The sequence below is a fragment of the Harpia harpyja genome, chromosome 4, assembly GCF_026419915.1.
Source record: "Harpia harpyja isolate bHarHar1 chromosome 4, bHarHar1 primary haplotype, whole genome shotgun sequence".
NCBI classification, from domain to species: Eukaryota; Metazoa; Chordata; class Aves; order Accipitriformes; family Accipitridae; genus Harpia; species Harpia harpyja.
In genome coordinates this window covers 65,824,147-65,846,574 of record NC_068943.1, presented here as the reverse complement: position 1 = coordinate 65,846,574, position 22,428 = coordinate 65,824,147, and the positions used below count along the sequence as shown (strand labels likewise).

General features: G+C 41.1%; 1 protein-coding gene across 14 annotated transcripts in view; it reads left to right on the top strand.

Annotated features, from left to right (window-relative positions):
- Nucleotides 1-728: 728 nt before the first annotated feature.
- Nucleotides 729-22,428, top strand: part of REPS1 (RALBP1 associated Eps domain containing 1) — a 69,621-nt gene continuing 47,921 nt past the window's right edge. For 4 of the 14 annotated variants that reach the window (XM_052784520.1, XM_052784514.1, XM_052784516.1 and 1 more), the window contains exons 1-3: nucleotides 733-1,196; nucleotides 17,766-17,889; nucleotides 22,221-22,417. In XM_052784520.1, the coding sequence (XP_052640480.1) occupies nucleotides 1,044-1,196; nucleotides 17,766-17,889; nucleotides 22,221-22,417 (474 nt within the window). In that variant the 5' untranslated portion in view covers nucleotides 733-1,043. Of the gene's footprint in view, nucleotides 1,197-1,604; nucleotides 1,869-17,765; nucleotides 17,890-22,220; nucleotides 22,418-22,428 lie in introns of those variants that run through there. The other 10 variants (XM_052784518.1, XM_052784511.1, XM_052784517.1 and 7 more) reach the window with 7 other exon arrangements.

Sequence of the window (22,428 nt, the reverse complement as noted above, 5' to 3'; positions counted from 1 at the left end):
CAGATGGATGTACGGAGTTATTATCCAGGCCACTTCTCCTCGTGTGTTACGTGGTGTTGGTGCACGAGGTGCCGATGGTGGAGAGAGACAGCATACTGAGGAAAGTAATCATTTACAGCAGGATGGGTAACTCCTCACCAGTCACCGGGAGGATCGCCTGTACTCGGGATGGCTCTGGGTGCCCGAGCCCCTCGGGAGGCAGGCTCGGGAAGCCGCGCAACTCCGCCTCAGCCCCTCAGGCTGCTGCTGCTGAGGCCGGTGGCTTGCTCTCGCCTGCTTCCCACGCTGCTCCGCAAGAGGCGAGCGTTGTGGAGCTTGCCAGCAAGGCCGGTGACCCGCAGAGCCCCGCGGGACCGGGAGGGCTGGGCGGGCAGCGCTGCCGCGCACCCCCACCGCGGTCACCGGGCAGCGGTCACCGGGCAGCTGCCCCGCGGGCCGCCCCGCCCCGCCACACCCATAGGGGGCGCTGCCGCGCACGGCCGGGCCGCACCGCACCGCACATCCGGGCCCAGGGGCGGCCCCCCGCTCCTTCTCCCGGGGGGGCGCCGCCGATGGCGTCGGCACGGCGACGCGGGGGAAGGGGCGGGCCCCCAGGCGGCGGAGGAACGCCGTTGGCCCTTGTCGCTGCTGCCCCCGCCCCCCCGGGCCTGGCGCTTCCGCCGCCGCTCGCGCGGTGGGGCCGGCGGCGCTGCGGCCGGTGGGCGCTCTGACCCCGCCTCCCTTTCCGGGGCGCGCGCTGGCTGGGCGGTCGGCGCAGGCGCGGGGGAAGGCGCGCAGGCGCGCCGCCGTGTGGGCGGGCGGTGGGGGGAAGGTGTGAGCTCAGCCGCTCGCGCGCGGCGGTTGGCTGAGGCGCGCGGCGGCCGGCGGCGTCCCCCACCCCCCCCCCCACCCCCCCCCCCGCGACGGGCCGGGCGGCGACGGGCAGCCCCGCGCGCGCTCCGCCGACCCCCCCCCGCCCCCCTCCCGCCCCTCCGCCGGCCGGGCCGCCGCCGTTGGATGCGGGGCGGCGGCAGGAGCAGCGCCGCGCGGAGCCGGGGTGTAAGATGGAGGGCCTGACGCTGAGCGAGGCGGAGCAGCGCTACTACTGCGACCTCTTCTCCTACTGCGACACCGAGAGCACCAAGAAGGTGGCGTCCAACGGGCGGGTCCTGGAGCTCTTCCGCGCCGCGCAGCTGCCCAACGACGTGGTCATGCAGGTAGCTGTGGCGGGCCCCCCCGGGGGGGGGGGGGGGGCGACGGGCTCGGGCACCGCCCCGCCGTGACCGCCCGCGGGGAGAGCAGCCCCGTCCGGCGCAGCCGCCCCGCCCCTCCCCTCCGCCGCGCTCGGCTCGGCCCTCGCGTCCCCCTCGTGCCCGCCCGGCCGCCCTTTGGCGGGGGTCGTCCCGCCGGCGGCGGTGGCGGGCCAGGGCGGGGAGGCCGGGGCGGCAGCCGCCGGGAGACTCGGGAGCTGTTGTCCGGGCCAGCAGCCGGCCACCTGAGCCCGGGCAGGAGGGGGAAGGCTGAGCCTCTCCGGCGGAGAGGGAGGGGCGGGGGGCGCAGCGAGTTGCTGCGCCGAGCGTGCCTGCAGCAGGCCCCCGCTTAGGTACTCGTGGGGCCTCCGACTACGAGGCGGGGAAGGGGCTGTTGATCGTCTCTGCTGGCGACGTCCAGCAACTGGTAGGAGAGTGCCTGGTTTGCTTTGTGTCGGCAGAGGCCGTCCAAAGCGTGAGAACCCCAAAGCGTTTGGGGGATGCGGGGGAGATTCATCCCACGGTCAGCTGATGAAGAGCGACACAGAGGGAAAGCTGGGTTTGTATCGTCGGGCGCTGCTGACGCTGATCCACTTCACCTAAGGCATGCAGTCTTTTTTGGACATCGGTTCCCGGCAGGTATTACCTTACCTGTAGTCATCAAGACATTTCTAACAATGAAAAACGCAGCGCTAAGAATGACACGGGCCCCTACTTGCAATATGTATTTGCCCGGTTTTAGCACTTGCTTCCTTGGCCAGGTTACATCTCAAAAGGTGTAGCAGCATTGCAGAGCTACCGACATTAAAAAGGGAAGGTCTGCTCTGATGTGCCCTGTGTAATTATTTGAGGAAAGTATTCCCAGCGAACCATTCTTATGAACAGCTGTTTGTAATAATTTGCTGCTTCTGCAGTTCCCTCTGTCATTGTTCAGTGCTTTAAAGTTTATGTAGTGTTTGGAGCTGCTGTGGGTAGAACTGTATCTAAAAAGCCATGCTGCTTTTTGTGCAGTTTCATCCTCAGCCTAGTGAGATAAGCAGACCTTTTAACAAAACATTAAAGCTACTGCAGCTGGAAATACAGTACACAATTTTCAGTGTTCTGCAATTTAGTACCAGATTTCAGGAGAATACTTAGGCTTAACTAGGGTTACTGTTGATGTGTTCTGGGCTCCTAAGAGCAATGTGGTTAGTTAAAATGAGTTTAAGATGCAAAAATGTGGAAGAGGGCTGAATAAGAAATGCTTCTTACTGGTAAAACTAGTAATCCCTTATTTGATGACTTGTTAGACTGGACTTAATAGTAAGAGAGTCTGCATGCTCAGTATTGTGAGTGAGGTTTCTCAAGGGCCACCTGCTGCTGCTTTTTGTGTGTGGCCAACCAATTTCAGAAAAATCATCCAGGAAAGTGAATGTTTACATGTTTGTTGTATTTAAAATCTATTTTCTGTAAAACTTGTCTGGACCACTGTATAGATAAAGTAGGCTTGTGCTAGAGATTTTGTTTCATGCAGGGATTTAGTGCAAGAACCTGGAAAGGCTTGGAAGTACTTGGCATTTGGAATACACATGGTCACAGGTTATATCCTTGTCTGTTGCAGAGGAGGTCGGATGTTTTCTTGCAAAGTAGGTTGCGTCTGAAGAAGAGAAACTACTCGGGCATCATGCCATGGGTTCTACGTAAATTAACTCAAGAAGTAGACCTGTCTTATCACTGTAGTGATCTCAAGGAAAACCTTGCAGTTAAAATGGCAAACAAGTATTAGATTGCCTGAGGAATGAGACTGTAAATAATAGAAAGAAAGTCAAAATGGCCGTAGCAGTTTGACCTGTTACGAATGTCTTGTGCAATCACTGTTGGTCACCTGTAAAGTACCTTGTACTTGTGAGGGACAGAATCTAGTTGTCTAGTTATTTTGTGTTTTTCTTGAAGTATGGCTGTAACTCAAATTAACACAGGCATGAATACATGGTATGGGAGTTCTTCGAAGGGAAATTACATTTGATGCTTTGGAAGCTGTGACTATGTTACTAAAACCTCAAGGTGATATAGCTTAAGGAATAGGGAAACCCTGTGAAAGAGATGGAATTTTCTTTTGACCACATGGTACTGTGTTCTTACCTGCTCATCTGAAGCACCTGATGCTTGTGGGGAAAGGAACTTGATTCAGTTACCCAATCCTTACGTAATCCTGCAATGCAAGTGTAGTACTAGTCACGTGAATGCTAAGTACCTTCATAGGTGTGCAAAACATAGTACAAAATCACCGCTCTTCAAACTCACGGGGACCAAGTAGTCCTGAGGAATTACCTGAAAGTTTTTCCTCTTCAGTAGTGGAGGTCTGCAGATACCTTTGAATAATTCAGAATTGATTCTGTTGGAAACGAAAATGTCTGACAGTTGCATTTTTAGACCCATAACTTGTTTTGCTTGCAAATCTGTTGTTTAAAGGCTGGATACACATGCAAGCTTTCCTGCAAAGAGTTATGTTTGAGATACGTCTTGCAGCAGGAAAAGTTAACGCCTGTGGCCAATTGTTCCTAATCATTCTCATTTCTGCCTCTAAGGTACACTGTCAGCTGCCTATTAAATGGGAATAAATGAGCATATAGAAGACTCAAATAGTTATGGTTGTTGTATACAAATCACATGCTCACAAAGCAACAAAACCCTGGAAAAGAAAAGCTGTATGTCCAGTTAGTACATGTCTGCAAAAGGACAGCCCTATTACCAGAACGAAAATACCACACCTAAGGTGTTACAACTTTAACTGCACATGTGAGAACACCAGCCTTTATTAACCCATATTTCTGCCTTTTTGTGCACATCCTTGAAATCAGCATTAAGGTAGAAGATTTGCATAAAACAGTGAATAAAAGTGTGTGTGTGTTAGGATAACAAGTCCAGCTACTTCCCAACAGTTACATGAGTCTTTAAATTGCTCTCAGGGTGTGGTTTCACGTTGCAGCTAAAGCAATCTAAGGGTGAGTTGCCACTGAAGGAGGTGGTTCAGTCTTCCCCCAGCCATGTGCTCCTGCTGCTGCTTCTCCTTGCAAAGATGCTAGTGCCTGTCGGATGCTGTTGTATGCTGGCATCAGGGACTATGCAGGCAGAAAGTTAATCACAATTTTTTGTTGATTTTAACTCTGTATCAGCCAATGGGTTGAATGAATGTCAGTGCTGGTACAAGGAAGGAGGCAGGAAAACCATTTGCTGATGGAGGGGAAGAGGAGAACTTTCATTTTTCTAGAGCGGTTGGGTTTTTCAGTTGTGACCTAGCATGGGTTTCATGGTATCTTAAACCACTAGGAGCTGGAGCTACTCGATGCTGGCACTGACATTCATTTGAACAGATAGTGAGCTGGTTCAGGGACCTTGTTCAGCCAAAAGTTAGGGGTTTTTTGACAAGTTATTTTTCACTTGACTCAGCTGCCTGAGCTCATGGCTCAGTTGCATTTGTATCGGTGATTGTATTAGCAAGTAGTATGACACAACACAAGTGCTGCTGAGGAGCTGCCATCCACCCTGTATACATATTTCAGAAGCTTGCCTTTGATAAAGTTCTGGCCTGGTCCCGTAGACTGAGTGTTAGCTGGGATTCATTAGGTGAACTCCTAGAGTGTATCTTCTAGGTTAGCTTCATACAAAAGAAATCTAGTTGTCTATTCTGGAGCTGCTGCACAGTATGAACCAGAGCAGTGAGGGTGATCAGGAAATTGGCTTCAAAAGTACATTTCACATCTGACCTAAAATGCTAATATAGGTATGCTATTAAAGTCAGTTCTTGGTGCCTCTGGTGTTGGAGTTGCTTGTAAAAGCTGCAGTCATGCAAAAAATGTATTGTGAAGTTCATTACTTGTGCATGGGATTCCATATAATAGCTGTCCCATTTGTTCAATTCATAGAGTTCTTATTTAGGTGATTTAATCACAGAATGTTTTACAAACTTGCGCTCTTCTCTTTGATTATGAATTGTAGAAACTTCACAAGACGAAGCAAATCAATTGTGCATATGATACTCATCTGAAATTAATGAGTCAAGGCATCTTGCTTTAAAATACAATATTACTATGAAACAACAAATATGCCAGTATTTGCATGTACTTTCTCTAAAACGAATGAATTGTCATCTTCAGTGTTGGCGTTGTATGGCAATGTTACCTGACTGCTAATTTGGTGTTAGAAAGTCTTTGAAATGACAGATGAATCATACAATTACACCCAGTTTCTTCAATTACAATATGATTGCATTAGCCTGTTAAAAACCTAGTGTAAAGCGTATTTTTGGCTCTCATTAGCCAATTTCAAGCTTTTTTTTTTTTTTCATTTCTAAGGAGTCTTTACAGACAGATTAGTTTTGATTGTTCTTGTCATTGATGAAAAAAATTACTGTCTCTGGTTGTCTACCTCAACTCTATGTCAGAGTTTGTTGCCTTCACATCAGAAGTTGTAAGAAAGTGCATACCTGTGATGCAGCTGCTTCATTGCAAAGTCCAGACTCTTAGGGTAAAGCCTCATTCATCAGCTACAATTTCGGCACTGTGCAGAAAAACAGCTAAGGTGCAGGCATATGCTGCCGTCTGTTGTTCTTGGGGTGATAGCTTTTGGCAAACACAGGGAACAGAGGACACGGAATGGTAGCCTCCTCAGATGCGAGAGGTCATCTGCTAGCATGTAGTGCCATTATAACTGGAATTATAAGCCATAGGCAAAACATGGGAAAACAAAATTGCAGATTCTTGGTTTAAAATGTAGGCCACTTTGTTGGAGAATGGATGTAAAGAGAAAGGGATCCAAGAAGAATAAAAACTTGTTCACAGTGATTATATTGTTTCAGTTGGTGTTTCAGTGAATTTTCCTGCACGAAGACTACCTGTTTATGAAATCAGTAGAGTTTACTAAATGCTAACTGCAAATGGAAGCTGAGTCAGGGCATGCTTAGGGTTACCTGTGTGGTCGAGACATGCAGAAGACTCAACCCTGTTCTGGTTAATTTTCTGGATTTATTATCTCTTCAGAGCTGGTGGGGTAAGAAGTTAGAACTCCTTATATGCAGCAAATCCCATGCCTTCCTTTCAGCAATTTGGATTTGGAGTAGATTTAAAAATACACAGAACTTTCAGATCTTTTTAAAAAAAGAAAAGTATGCTGTGTAAAAAGCTTTCCTCTCCTAATACTGACCTTTACCTAATCTGCAAACAAGCCCAAATTCTAAAAAGAAATCACTTAATTGAATCCAACCCCTACATTTTGGGTTTATATTTTTTATTTTAAAGCTTACAGCTTTTCTATGTGACATTTTAAAATAAAATTAGTTTAGATTTCTTCTGAGGCAATATACACAACCGGTCATTATTAAGGCATTTTTCCAGTGCAGAAACATATAACTGTAGCATTTTTCTTACTTATAATATTTTGTTAGTCTGAGCACCATAAAGTTGACGAGTCTGTAGCCTTTTATGATTATAATCATACGCAATTTATATATAAAATTTATATATAATATTTAAAGGATGTTTGTACATACATTATGCTGTATCTCAGTTCTCATTTAAGGAATGACTTGTTAGAAATTTGTTGTAAATACAGTGCCTGGATCCGCAGTTTAGAATATCCAGTTTGTGAATTATGGAGGTTTTTTCCCCTCAAATGTTAATGTAATAGAGTATTTTCCTTTCCTCTCAGCTGAGCAGTAGGTTAGTTTTGTTCCTCTGTAATGATGAGATGTATAAGCAGTCTACTTTCTGTTAGTGCCAGAAATGGCTCTTAGTCTGCTCTAACCTGTGAATTGTGCTTTGAGTTTTCTGCAGTATTCTGGTAAAAATGTTTACTTTAATGATGTTACCTTCACAGAGGCTATAGTGAGCTGCAAATTGTTTACAGTTTTTTAGTTTGAGTAGTCTCATATCTCAGCAGAATTTAGTCAGAGAATAATCATTGGTTTCGAAGTGAAAGACAGGAAGTTAATAGCAAAACTTTAGGAGTATAGATTAAGTCTATTAGACTTACATTTGTTTTCAGCTGATTTCTCAGTGTAATTGTTTTTGAGCCTTTGAAATTGACTGGCATTCATACCGTATAGTCACTTATATAGTAAATAATTCCTTCATAATTCTGAATGCCAGCACAGCACTCAGCTAATTTCAAGTATCACAGCTCAGCTTTGTTTGAAAACAGTATATTTTTTTCTTTTTAAATATGCTGTCGGATAACAGCAGGGATGATTAGTACCCATTCTGGCATGGCTGGATAGAATTCTAAAATCTATTCAGAAATATCAGGGCCTTTGGCAAACACAGCTGTCTTAGAATCAAGTTAGCTGTACAAAATTATGGATTGTAAACTTGATCTCTTTCCTGTAAAGGTGATTCTTTTGTATTAGAAGTTTTGAGCACTTCACCCACTGTCTGTGAAAAATGGCAAGCGTGTCTTCATCTCAGTCTGATCTTCAATAAATATTACTGCAGATACTGTGAAATTATAGGACTTTGCTGGCAGTCTCTATGACTTTTAAATTATATTTGCTAACTTTCAAAATATTAGTCCTTACAGACAAGATTCACACCTATTGGGTCATAAATATTTGCCGTTTAGATCAGCCCTTCTCATAGAATTCCTAGACTTCAAATTGGAGTTCTGCTCTGTGCTTAAATGAGTTTGAAGTTAGAAGTGAGTGCAGGAGCAATATGTTGACTATCAAATTTTTCTCACTGGAGTTCCAGTAATGATTAGTGGAAGAATGTATTTCCCACTTATTCTTTTTCCTTTAGCATTTCTTTAGACCATAGCGCTATTATTAAGCCAGTGGTGTCATTCTTTCTGAACTAACTTACTGAGTTGGTGATAATGTTTGTGACTTGCTTGTTTTTCCAATTGGGTTTGGTGTCTAAAGAGTTAAATCATCCCCTGCACTTCTTATACAAAAAAATACATTATGACTTAGGCGTGCCTGTCTGTGTATAGGAACTGTGTTTTGATAGGTTAAAGGACTTGGAAAAGATGACAGTCTGACCTGAATTTCTGAAATGATTGACTTCTGACATCTAAAATGCTCCTGAAGTATGGTAACAGCGATGAGTAGGCTCAGTTTCAAACATATTTTTCAACTTCAGTAATCTCAGAAAAGGGTGACCAGGACTGAGCTGTGTAAAATTTAGCATTAGGTGCTGACTTATTCCTGCTTCAGACTATTAGTTGCGAATTTTGTAGAAAAGTCTGTTCTTACCGCAATAGTGCGTATGACTTCGTTTTTTCTGAATTAAAATGTCTTAAATCATTTAAGACCTAGTGTTAGCAGCTCTGTTCTGAGTCTCAAATGTAGCTCTGTGAAGCTGCAGTTTTTAGAACTTTAAACTGAGGTGTGTTTAAACTTTGATAGACACATTGTTAAGACTTGTTAAAACAGATGAAAATGGGAAAGCAGCATAAAGTAATGGGCACAGTAGCTTCAGGTAAACTTGTATGGAAGTGCTCGGGAATAACAAGACCAGATCTGAGCAGTCCTATTTGGCCAGGCCGCAGCACAACCACTAAATCTCGGATCAGAGAATGCCTTAATCTTCATTTTACATTAGCAAAAAGCCAGAAGCTTGTGTTCATTCTTTGAGGCTTTTGTGTCTTACGTTTGTTCTGGCATAGTGATGAAAGGTGATGTGTGGAGAAAATATTGAAATCAAAAAAGTAAGAAAATGAGTGTTAACAAGGAACATCAATCACTGGCATGCTTCCATTACAAAGGAGGTCTGAAAGGAATCAAAATGTCTATATAAATGCTGCTCTCTTCAGCATTTAGCACTTAAGTAGAAATTTTGCAGGAAAAATACTCAACTTAGTGCTGCATGGCAGGAGCATCCACAATTAGAACATCCATGTGACCTCCCTCGCACTATTTGTTATTGGAGTAATAATTTGAAATACTAAATATATTATTGCTGTAAGATACTTCTCCAATGCCTGCTGAAGCTAGATGCTGTCTTGGTGCTTGTGTGTATACTTCGGCTGCTACTGTTTGTTCCAGAAGAGACAATCACTTGAAAGTTATAGAATCATCCTGGAGTCTCAAATTGTCACAGACTGACTCAGGCATTGAGAGTTCATGCTAAAGTGTGTTTTTTCATCTCCTATTGCTTGAACTCTTCATGGCACCATCAGGAAAAAGGAGACACCCTTGTTTTGAGGGCAGTTCTTGGCAGCCTGGTATGTGAATATGTCTTTCCCTTCTAAGGAGGGTTTCTTTGGGCAAGGCGAAGAAGTTGGAGTTGCAAGTGCTCTTAATGCAACATTCTGTTCAGTTGCTCCATCTCTACCTTTTCTGCCCCTCTTAAATGCAAAGCACGCAACTTTCTTGAGGCTGCAGCCTTACAAGAACTTTAGAGTCAAATGAACAAACTATTGCTATCAGCCACATATTCCCATGTGCCTTGTAGCTGCTGAGGTGTTTGTTGGTTGTACAGTAGACAGATTCAGTTTAATAAAAGAGTAGCACAGTAACTTTTTGCTGGCTTACTGAGCAGAGTAATCATACTGTGTGATCAGATAGATGAGCAACAAACAGTTAGTGCTCAGGAATGGGGAACTGTGCAGCTGAGAGCAGAGGCGGGAGGAGCTATTTAGGTTAAGTACTAATGTGAAATTGCATAGGAAGAAGAGACAGGTATGTGGAATATCTCCTTTTAAAAGAACCTCTCTTTGTGCATCAAGAATTAGAAATGGTTCTTGTAGGTCCCCAGGCTGTCTTTTGCTGCTTCATATTTTTTTTTATTTCCAGTTCTTCTTGCTGCTTTATTACCATTACTGCTTGTAAGGTACCTTTCTCATGAGCACCTTCTCTGCCAGAACAGCAGTAGAGAGAATCTTAATGCAAGCAAAGAGCAACTCTGCCTTGAGGTCTTCCAGCTATGACTTTTTACTTGAGAGGCTAGTAGTTGCTTTCTAAGTGAGTCTTGATCTGGCTGTTTGGATTTTCCTTTGTTGGTGCTATTGAATGTGTCAGAAAGGAATGTGGTTCTTTATGCTGTCCTTTTTTTGAGAGTATTTGGCAATAATTTGTTTGAGTTATAGTCAAGTAGGGCAGTCTATGGCTCTAGATTTTTGGAGAAGTGGCTGCTTTAAATCAGTATCTTGAACTTTTTGTAGTTGCTGTGCAGCTGCCTCATCTTTGTGGATTGACTCATGGTGGTTACCATGTACTACCAAATCAAGAAGGGAACTACTGACCTCTAGAGAGCTGTGGAGCTCTGCATGAGAGCTGTGGAGCTCTGCATAAGAGCCTCTGCAGGTAAGATTCATGTGCATGGCTTGTAACAGCTTTTGCAGGAGCTGTTAGCAAGACCACAGACTTTGGTTGAAAAATCAAAGCTACTGCATTAGGAAGTGTCTTTGATAAGTGAGGCTAATCCACCATAAACATATGTGCTAGCAGGAACAACAGGAGATGCTGCAGACTGCTTTTGGAATAGGTCGAAGTCAGGAATGACCTAAAATACAACTGGTTCAAAAAGTACTACAGTAGGTGAAAATTCTATGGGTGGGGGTTTTTTTTGTGTGTGTGGTGTTCAATATATTCGCTTGTTAAGATACATATTTATTATGTGCATCTGTCATAAATATGAGTTTGAAATTTTCCGTGCTTTTTGTTTGTTGCTTTTCTATTAACAGAGTGAAAGCATGACTCCAAATTTGCCAATCCCTGCCAACTCAGGGAATGGACACTTGTAAAACATCCCAAAGTACAGGGGCAGAATGATTCCTCTGAGGCTTAAAATACTGGGTCATTTTTTTGAACAGCTAATTCTTTATTTCTGATGTGATTAATTCTGAAATTTCACTTGATTGAAACATATGTATGTTTGGACCTGAAATGACCTGTGGAATGGGAAAGTTTAATTCTAAGTATCTATAGAGAATTAATTGTCAGAGCTGATGAGTAGCTTTTTCTTCCTGTTGGTATTCTAGCAGTCTGCTTCCACTGTGGATACGTGTGGTGTGAAAATCAAGGGCGGAGAAGTATTAGGAGAGGCTCAGACAGTAGGAGACTCTAAGTAGTTCATTGCCAGAGAGCGTGTGTCATCTTGGAAGTCCTCCAATACTATTGGTTTTATTTCTTTAAAGGCCTGTGTTCTCAAGCCAGGTTTGTGGCATTGACTGAGATCCATCTTCATGGAACAGTCAGTAAGACTTAAAAGGAAGACCTTACTAGTTCTTATGCAACAAAGTACAACAATGTCCCAAATATACCCTGTGCCTGGGAATTCTTAGTATCAACTAATTAACTATTATTTACTACTATGCTTCTTAAGTACCTAATAAGATAAATGTATGTATTAGAGGTAAGGTTATACTTGCTGTTCAGCACATACACATTTCCTACTTCACGCTTATTGAATTAAATATAGCAGTTCTTGATATCCTTCATAAATGCATTTTGCAAATGATCTTCAGATAGGCGTAAGACTGTTTAAATGTTTATCGTGTACTGCTATTAATGCTGAAACATAGAATTCAGAGCAATACTTGGACTGTTTCTTTTAGTGGCATTTTTTTGTCCTGTCTCCAATTTTTTTTTTCTTATGTGCCACCATGTGCCAAGGTTTGTGGAGCCTAGCAGAGAACTGGGTCAGAGACTTGACTTGGTTAAAAATAACTCATCAAAAGAAGGATCTTTGTCAGTTCTCCTGTCTTGTTCCTGCTACGCAGTGCTGTCAACAACTGTTGCATCTGAGAAGCTACATGTCAAGTGAGATTTTTCTGAAGAAAAGTTAAAAATTCTAGATGAATAACTAATCAGTATTGCTTTGTCCAGTTGATGATAGGTGAAAGACTGTAGTTAGAAAACTGTGTCAGGCTGTGGTCTGCAATTAGTGAGACAGATTGAGATAAATGAAGTGACAGGAATTGATGCATTGAACAGTGGTTGCAGAATAACAAGATTACAGTGTAATGAGTTGTGAGGAAAGAAAGTTATTCAACCTGGGAAAAAGGCACGAAGGAGTTTTTCATAGGTTTTTGGTATGTAGTGACGATCAGGTTTTTTTTCTGCTACAATAGCAATGATTAGGAAATATTTTTTCTCAGCTTCCCTTATACGTCCCCAGATTACACTGCACTGTAGAGATATGGTTAATTTTTGTTGTAGCTGAGGTGAGTGGATTACATGACTTCAGAAGAGCACCTTTGTAGGACAGCATATTCTAGTACACAATTTGAGGCTGTATTGCAATAAACTTTTAATTTGGAAAACATCCTGTCGTATCTGTTTAATGCTTAAGTTTGCAAAGGGCTTTAGAATTCTTATCAGTGAATTGCTGCATATGAGATACAGAAATAACATTTTTGACATGATAACTTTTTTAATTTTAGACTGTGAAACAAAATCAGTCTGTATTCAGTTATGTTTTCATTAAATAACCTAAAACTGAATACAGGTTATTCTTTTTAAAATTTTAGCTTTTTTAAATCTGAGGTAAACCATTAGGTTTTTTTTTTAATGCATTGCTTGCTTTTCATTAAAAGGTTATTGTCAATATGCACAGTAAAACTCAAAAATCGTGTACTAAATACTGAAGCACAAGTATATTCATATGTTCTGTTTTAACTCAAGCTTGTATCATATATTGTAAAATGAATGTGAAAACTTGTTTTGCACCTCTGGTGCATGGTTCATATTATATTGTTCATGGTGATTGTTTCATTTAAACATAAGAGAAGGCTTTTGTACTGTAAGGGTGATCAAACACTGAAAGAGGTTGCTCAGAGAGGTTGTAGTCTCCCTCCTTGGATATATTCAAAATCCAACTGGACATGGTCCTAAGTAACCTGCTGTAGCTGAACCTGCTTTGAGCAGCGGGAGTGGAGTGGGTGATCTCCAGAGGACCTTTCCTAGCTCAATTATACTGTGATTCTACATAGGGTTTCTTTGTGTTTATTAATTAAAAAAAAAAAAAGTCTTACACCAACAATGCAAACATGAAAATTCCTGCCAAGTCACAGTAGGACTACTAGAATACCTCAAATTAAGAATGTGTTAATAAAATCAGGACCAAAATGTATATTCTGAATCGCAGTTCTTCTTTCTTGCTTTGTATCAATATGTGATTTTTTTTTTTTTTTTTTTAGTGGGTAGGTCTGTGTTTATGTCCTAGTTTGGATGAGGTGATACAAAAGGTCCTCCTTTGAGCTTGTTCACTCCTCCCTCCCATTAGCATATACCATGTGTGTTGTAGGTTCCAGCCTTTGAAAGGTGCCTTAAAGTCTTGCCTCTTACCACCCTCTGGTATGGAACAGTAGGTACTTTAGTAAGTCTCTCCAAGTAGATGAAAATATTTTTATCTTTACTATGTAGGTGGCATGCATGTTGCTTCATTTATTGTTTTACCATTGAAGTCATCCCTGTTTAAACACTGTTGTACTTTTGTGTGAATAATGTTTACAGATAATGGGCTTGATTTGCCTTGCAGAAGAACCTGGGGGCAGGTGGACTGTGATATTCTGGAAGACTCTCCCAGAGAGGTTTTCTGAGTTCTGGAAAGTGTGTTTCATTTGATACAGATGTGATTTGTTCCACTTCACCTGGAATTTTTAAAGGTTCTCAAGTCTTAGTTTTTTTGGTTCACAAACATTTCCAAGTTCAAGGACCTCTTATTCGAAACCTTGAAGAGTTCTAGAAGGTGTGTGCTTGAAACGGTGCCCTTTGTCAACATACTGCTTCCTGTGCATGTCCAATCTGCGCCAATCCTGATATTGTTGATTTTGCTGTTACTTCTTTGCAGTATGATGACTGAGTGTGCAATTTCATAATTTACAGTTGCCGTGCTGAGGTTGTTTTTTGTATCGACAGGTTCCAGCAGTTCTGGAGCTTCAAAAAGTTGTTGGCCTTAATCTGGTTAATTGCAGTAGTGTGACCCCAGGATCTTCATATTTAAGGAGATGAAAACAGTCATGGAGCATTTTGTCTTGAAGATGGCTCTGCATTCCTTGAAGAGTTTAAGGAATTCCTTATCCTCTCTCTTCCTAAGAAGATGAAAGCCCTAACCATAAATCTTGGAAGCTATCCCTTGATTATTTTGTTATTATCCACCCCCCACTCCCCCCCCCCCCCCCCTTGGTCAGTATAGCTTATTACCTGTTGAATATTTAAATCCTCTTTCAAGGAGATTATAGCTAGGCAGTTTTGAGTGTGTTCAAGCATGCTGTCAGTCCACAGAGGAGTTTCCACTAGATGTTTGCATTTAATGATTTTACTCCACCTTCAGTCATGTTTCTGATTGGGTTATATTCTGTGTTTGAAATAGAGGACTCCTTTAGCTGTCTGTGGGTGGATTTGACAGCTACTTGTTCAGCAGCATAAGGGCATTCTTTTCTGTTGGTTATTTTGTGGTTGGGTTTTTTTGTATCCTTTTTCCTTTTTGTGATACACTAGATGTAAGTATTTTCTACATTTATATCTATTTACTTTGAATCCATGCTTGTCTTTCCTTTCTTATACTTACCTGCCATGGTAGCTTAATTATTAATTCAGTTTTTAACTGGAACTTTTTTCAATCTGGCAGTACTGACTAGCTCCAAACAAGATAATTTCTAGTCCAGCACTGGCTTTGAAATTGCCCAAAGCCATTACTGCCTAATGATTCCATAGCCTCCAAATACCTGCATCATTGCTTCCTTTCATAAGAAGCTTTTCCAGAGTCTGCTCGGTTATTCATCTGTCAATGCTAGGCCATTGGATCCACAAGCTTTTTCTGTGTTGGGTGTAGTCAAGTACGTGGATGTTCATCAGTCTTCCGGGATACAGTGCTTTAAAAAAGGAATTGTTCTTGCTGTTGCACTTGTTTTGATTGCTACCTGTCTCTTGAATCTCCACTGCTTTAGTTCTGCCAGTTATTTAAACTTAGTGTAATTATTTTAGGTTGGCTACAGGCAATTTATTTTAGATGTTGATGCCTCAAAGTTTTTATTGTTTGAGTTGTTGTTACCTGTCAATTTACACTGTCGCTTCTTTCCTCATGGCACTTTCTCTAGTCCAACCAACCTATTGAAACTAATGTATTGTAGTCAACTGAATTGAATTATTTCCTTTTAGTTACTGAACTTTAGAAAATGCCCTGTTATCCCCTGACTTCTGTCCAGACATCATGCTGCAGAAATACGATAATGGGAAAATACAAATGGCAGGTGCTGTAGGACAATGTGGGAAGTATAATGCAGACATAGTCGAGTGATTTAATGCAGCTAGCTTCTCTCCAGCAGGATCTGAGCTGCATGCACAGCCCTAGACCTGCTGATCCTCTTGGGTCTTGCTGATCCTCTTGGGTTGTCTTTGGGACTAAGTGTTTGTCAACTTCCCACACCTTCCTGTGACAGGTTTTACAACAGCTTATTTTCAAGAGGTCCTAGAATCCTGGTGCATGGTAAGGAAATACCCAAGCAGCTTTTTGGTGAGCTGTATCTAGCTCAGCTGTAGTTAACAAACCCATCCGTTTGATTGTACAGAGTTACCGAAGTCTATTTCCTGTTTCAGCAGTGCTGAAGCATACAGACTAACTCTTTGTGGATCATGTGGTTCAGTTGCTCCTGTGTGAAAATGTAGCTGGCTTTTTCCACTTGGAACTTGCCTGCAGGCAGGGCTCCTCTGCCCTTCAGAACTGTGTTCTCTGAAAGCTGGGAAATCTTTCAGGATGGCTTTCTCTAAGCCCAGTAACAGTCCATCCCAGTAGTTAGAAAAATGAGCAGATGTGTCAAGAGCCCAGATTTGCCAAACAGGGAACTTATGACTGAGCTCTGGTGGGAATGGTGAGGAGAGAAATTAGCGCCCATGAATGTAGATGAGGTTGAGATTCTCAGTGCCTTCTCTGCATTGATCTTCACAGACAAGGTCTCATGGGCCTTTGTGCCTGGAGATGGGATTGAAGGAGGAGAGAAACTAGTAGTACTACAGGAAGATTGATGGATCTCTTGAGAAATCTCAAGTTCATGGGATTAGATGGGATGCTTCTGAGGGTGCTGAGAGCGCTAGCTAATGTCATTGCAAGCTGGCTTTCTCTCTGAATAGTTGTGGAGATCAGGGGTGGGCCTCAATGACTGGAGAAAGACATGTTGCAGCCATCTTCAGGAAGGGCAGAAAGGTTGATTTGGGGAACTGCAGGCTGGTCAGCTGCACTTTGGTCCCTGAGAAATGGTGGAGCAGGTCTGCTTGGAAGCCATTTCTGGGCATATGAAGGTGAAAACAGTAATTAGGATTAGCAAGCATGGATTTACCAAGGGTACTTGTCAACCACATCGTCTGCTGTGATGGAAAGACTAGAACTGTGGTCGAGGAGAGAAAAGCAGTGATGTCATCTACCTTGACTTCAACAAGTCTTTCACCATGGTGTCCAAGAGCATCCTTGTGTCTCATTTGGAACATTACAGTCTAGATGAGACTGCTAGATAGATAAAAAGTCTGGATCATGGAGCTCAGGGAGTCTGATTTGGGATGTCATGCTTCATATCTTACCAGTGACCTGGCACAAGCAGGAATGCACCCTCAAGTTTGCAGATCTTCAGCGTGGAGGGGTGTGCAGTCAGTATGTTTGTATACATGGCTGCTGTCTGGAGGGACCAGAATTCATAACAAAAGACAAAACCATCTTTCTGTTATATAGAATACCAGGGGAAGAAAAGGGAATAAGATAACACCACTTCTTTGTTGTATTTCTTAAATGAAATGGCATCTGTTGGCATTGTTTGGAGAACCTGAAGTTCTGCATTCTCCTTCAGTGCTGAAATCCATGCATATGTGTGGATACTTCTTTGTGCTCTGAATGAATGCTTTATAGGTTTGTTTTATAAGTTAAAAGTTGAGCTATAGCAAGCCTGTATCGGAAAAGGCTGGAAGGTATTATTTGCTATTGTCTAGCTTTTTCACTTTTTATAAATTCTAACCTTGTTACTGAAATTCTTCAGGGAGAAATCTGGGTGCAGACCATTCCTCTAACTTGATCAGTAACACACTATTCAGTTTTGTCTGAGAATTATTTGAAAGTCTTCATTTTGTGTTTCTGGATTACATCTGAATATAATACTAAAAATGTTGAATGCTATTCCTTTTCTGTTGCAGCTACTGAAGATGGACAATATAGCTGTTAATGGAATAGCTAATAATGGCATGGGATGTTTATTATGTGCTTTCTTGTTATTTGGGGGGGGTGGTTTGGTTGGTTTTTTTTAAACAGGAACATGACCCCAGTTACTCTCTCTTACTCTGTCTCACATCAACTCTGTAGAACCTCTAAAACCTAGGTGAAAGAAAAGGTGGATAATTGGGAAAAACTTAAGTTTTAGACTTGTTGCTTTTACTGGTTGTGAGGAATCACATACTCTGACTCATGTCACGTAATATTTAAGAGATTGCACATGAAGTTGTTACTGAAAGGTTGTACATAGGAAGTTGTTATGAGCATTTAATGCAAGGCGTGCTGCTCTTAAATGTATGAAATTGCCTCTGTAGAGCAGTTTGCGTTTTAAGTTTCTTTGTACAAGTAACTATGTGTTTTGTTTCAGATTATGGAGCTCTGTGGTGCAACAAGACTTGGCTATTTTGGAAGAAGTCAATTTTACATTGCTTTGAAACTTGTTGCTGTGGCCCAATCTGGTCTCCCTCTAAGAGTGGAAAGCTTAAATACAGGTAAATCGCAGGACTGGGGGGGGGGTGGAATTGAGTTGTTAAGCAGGATTATTGTCCTTGGTTCACAGATTCTTGTAGAGTGACCTTGTAAATTAGTGTGGTATGCCTTTTTATACATGTTGCTAACTTAAAAAAAAATGTGGAGAAACTGTGAGGGGGTGTATTCTTACTATGCAATAAATAGGAGGTGAAATACCTTACTCTTATTGAATAAGTATTGTGTTCATCACAGGGTAAATGAACAACTACTACTGACTTGTGTAGGTTCAAGTTCATTATATAGATTACTAATGTGAGAACTTGTGTGCTATATCCTCTGAATAAAGTACTAAAAGGACTAATGTGAATTGGAACAAAAAGAAGAATGCAACATTTGCAGGCTTTTGTAGTTGCTGAGTTTATGAAGCCTTGATTGCAACAAATGAAAGGTCATCTTTTCTAAAGTCACATTCCTTTGCATTTGGCTTGGCAGTTTTCTCCCTTCTTAGCGCAAATATGAAGATTAGTGGTTTAAGGTTTTTCTAGTGAAAAACCTGACCTGTAAAAGATCTTTGAAGTCTGTTATCAGCCAAAACACCCGTTATCCTACTTTTCAAAGGTCAGCTGTGGTGTGGGTAGTGAAATAGGAACAGGAGAAAGACTCTCTCTGGGAAGATGGTTCAGAACAGCAAACAGCAGAAAGAGTTTTGATATGAGGCTTTACTGTAGCCTTCTGAGTGACATAAGTGGATCCATGTCAGTGTTGCTCTGTAAGATAAAAAGAGACCTAGGAAGATGAAGTAGTGAGTTTTAAGCCACTGTAGCCCTTTGCAGTGTAGTACATGACTTGCAACTTAAAAATATCTGGAGCACAGCTTTGCATTAAGGCGACTTCCCTAGTAGATTTTATGTGTAGAATACATGTTATGATATAATATATATGCGTTAGTAGTTAAAAGAAAGCTCTAGGAGTTTTTTGTGTCTAAATGATACAGATTAAACACAGTAGTTAAGAAGACTATATTAAAAACAATCTGATAGGGCTGAAGTATTTGACAAAGCTATAAAAGAGAAAGGAATAATCTTGTATACTTTTACAGTTATGTTTATTCTAGGCTCGTACAAACAGTATATACTGCTTTCATGGTTTTTTGTAACTTTTTGGAAAAGTACATCGTTTCAGTTAACTTTTTGCTACTATACAAGTTCCTTTCTGCTGACGAGCCACCCTATGTTTATAAACCATTTCCCTAGTTTTCCTGATGAGTGTTCCCAAATCTAAAGCTTCAGCAAGAATGCCCTAGAATCAGAAAGTTGGAAAAGGGACCTTTGACTCTTAATATCTGATAGAACTGGAACTTGATGTAACAATTGTGGGATTTCTATCGAATGCCCGTTGAAGAAGGCAAAGACTAAAATCTGTGTATGTAGCTTTTTCCAGGGTTTTCATATGCTTGGTTTTATTTTAATGCAAGATACCTTAACTGGAAGGAGCTTTTCTAATAAAAAAAAAAGTCAGAAGAAATTTTAAGGAAGGAATTGAAATTAAGGTGCAGGATTCATTCCAAAATATCAAATGTTGCTGTAAAATTAGCAGCCATTGGAACTTCTATAATGGAGTACATCTCCTTGATTCATGACAATACTAGAGATACTTGTAATGGTTTCTAGACTTCTAGGAATAATTTTCTGTAACTGGTTCCAAACCTACTAAATACAACAAGTACAATTGACAGAACATTTATTTTTACCCTAACTGTTTTTAGCTTTGGTTGTCCGTTGCCTTGGTTGCAGTGGTTCCAGTCCTGTCTATGAAGTTCCTGCTCCTAGGATGATTCAAGTGTTGTTGTAGCAGCTAACTAAACAGCTAAAATACAGCAGGCTGAAGACTTACAAAATGATTCTGAGCTTGGGTTACCTTCCTTTGAAAACTGGGGTTCAGCAGCCTGGCCAGCTGTGTTCTGCCCACAGTCCATCTCCCAAGAGGTCTTGAAAAGGAACTGTGAGCCATCCCTAACTAAACAATATACTTTTTCTCTCTTCAAAGTAAAACATCTAAAATTAGTTAAAGCTTATATTTTAGGATGTCTACTTTTTAGTTCTGCATTCTATGCATGTTTTAATCAGTGATTTTTCTTAATGTTATTCACTCTTTCATCATGGTATTTTCTCCCCCCCTTCTTGGTTCTTTTGTTCTTTGGTTCACTGTGTGTCTCTTCGGTAGACAGGAAGCTTGCTTTATGTGAGTTGCTGAGTGGAGACTACAGTCAAATTTTGAGTACTAAGTCCGTCCAACACGAGTGCCATCCAATTGATTCTTAGTTAACAAAGTGCTTTTTTGATTACTCAGATGTCCAGTGTAGTAAAAATACTGGCTTTAGTTATTAACACTACAAACCTCTAAATCTGTTGTTCCTTTGCTGTCCCAGAAAATTTTCCTTCCAGGAAGCTAAAAGTTGAGAAATTAATGAGCAGCGTCTCTGTCAAAGTAATGTTTATTTTCTAAGTAGGGAATACAGTTTTTGGTGAAGAAAATGCTAACAAGGATGTGGGCCTAAAAAGTACAGAGAACTTTCTAATTTATTCACTATCAAGATTTAATTCCATTCAGAACAGCTATCACATTTATAATTGAGGGATTTCTGAATGGTAACAAATGTTGTAGTGTAGACAGACAGGACAGAAGTAAAAATGACAGATTTCAATTTGCCATGTAGTAAATTAGTACAGCAAAACAAACCTATATTTATCTAGTCTTATTTTTAAAGAAGACAATAGAGTATTTTGTGTTCCTTCTGAGCCCTCTATATTATTTTGTGAAATAGTGCTAGATATCTCATGCCAAAGCCTCGTGTTGGAACAACTGGTTGCATAGACTTCCCCTCTGTCAGTTGGCTGTTCTAGTGTCTGTGTAATCCCCTGTTTTGCAAGCATACAAATTTTCACTTGTATGCAATGACTTTCTCACTTTTTGGCTGGCTGTAGTTCACTGTTTAGCTATGTGAAAACTTTGCTAGTGCAACATGGGATACAATGCTAATGTGAAAATTGGCATCTAGGAACGAGGAAGGCATCAGGAATTGCTTTAACAGTGTTTCCACATGATGGGTAACCACAAATTTAGCAAAGAGGCTGTGTTGCATGCTCTTTCCCTGTGATGAAAGCTGTTTGGCATGTTGAATTGTGCTCAGTGACAGAGGCTTAAATCAAGAATTTATGTTCTTAGTGGAGTGTTGTTGTTTAGTACTGGATACATAAAGATGTCTATGGATACATAGTTGTTGAATACTATGGATTCAAATGACACTCTTCAGATACAAATCAGTTTAATGTTTAATTTTTTATGTAATAAACTGTATGCAATTTCATCTCATATTTTAATACAGTTGGTAGTACCACTGACTCATTTTCAGTACCAAAAGGAATTGATGTAAGCATTCAGCAAGAGAAATTAGATTTGAGCCATACTTGTAAATTTGTTTTGTGTTGGAAAAATAATTTCCAAGTAAGCTGTACAGCAAATTTGCAATTTATTTTTATTCACAGTGAACCAGTAAGAAAGTTGTGGTTGGGATTCAGAAGAATGTTAGAAATCTTGCAGTGAAAAACTGAAGACTTACATAGCCTCATTTTTGTATCAGACTACTCTGAACTATGGTACATAAAGCTAAGGACTTCCTAGCATTTTGTAGAAACTTCGCTTTATAGGTGCTCGTAACAAGGGGAGGTGATACTGGAATTTTCCCAGTTGTATCCCAGCAAAACAGTTAACTTATCTTCTATTTTAGAAAGATGTACACAGCTGTGTTTAAGCAATAGTTGCAATTTTTGCAAGAAGACTAGATTATATTATCTGTTGTAAATATAAACATGACATCAGCTCACTAAAAGATGTTAAACATACTGCTGTATTTTAGTATTTGTTTTGCTGATGAACCATTCTGTATGAAGAATCTAATTTTATATATGTGCTAGAAATGGTGGATAAATTTTGAAAATCACACTTCAGTAATTAAATGTTGGCAAAACAAAAAAAAAAGAGCTAAATCCAGATTATCTGATTGCTACTGCATTTAATGCAGAGTTGTAGTGCAGAACTGTTATGAAGCTCTGTGAAGTCCTCTTCGTATACCAAAAGCAGAACTTGGGTAGCAGAATTGTGAAGTATAATGCAGAAAGGGTATTTGCTTTTTTTCCAGCTGGCAGATGTTGGCTTGACTATAGCAGCAATCTCAGTGTTTCAGTAATTGAGGAACATGTGAAATTTTAACTACAAAATAGAAGTGCATTTTTATTTTTAAGCATTGTACTTCTGTATAGTAAATGACCTGCTCAATTTTTTTTTTTAACAGTAAAGGACCTCCCTCTTCCCAGATTTGTTGTTTCAAAGAATGAACAAGAGTCAAGACACACAGCCTTGTATTCTTCAGATGCTGATAACCCAGCTTCATATTCAGGTGTGATTCCTCCTCCACCTGGCAGGATACAAGTCAAAAAAGGCTCTGTGAGCCATGATGCAGTTCAGCAACGTACATCAACTGATCAACAGGTAAGTTAACT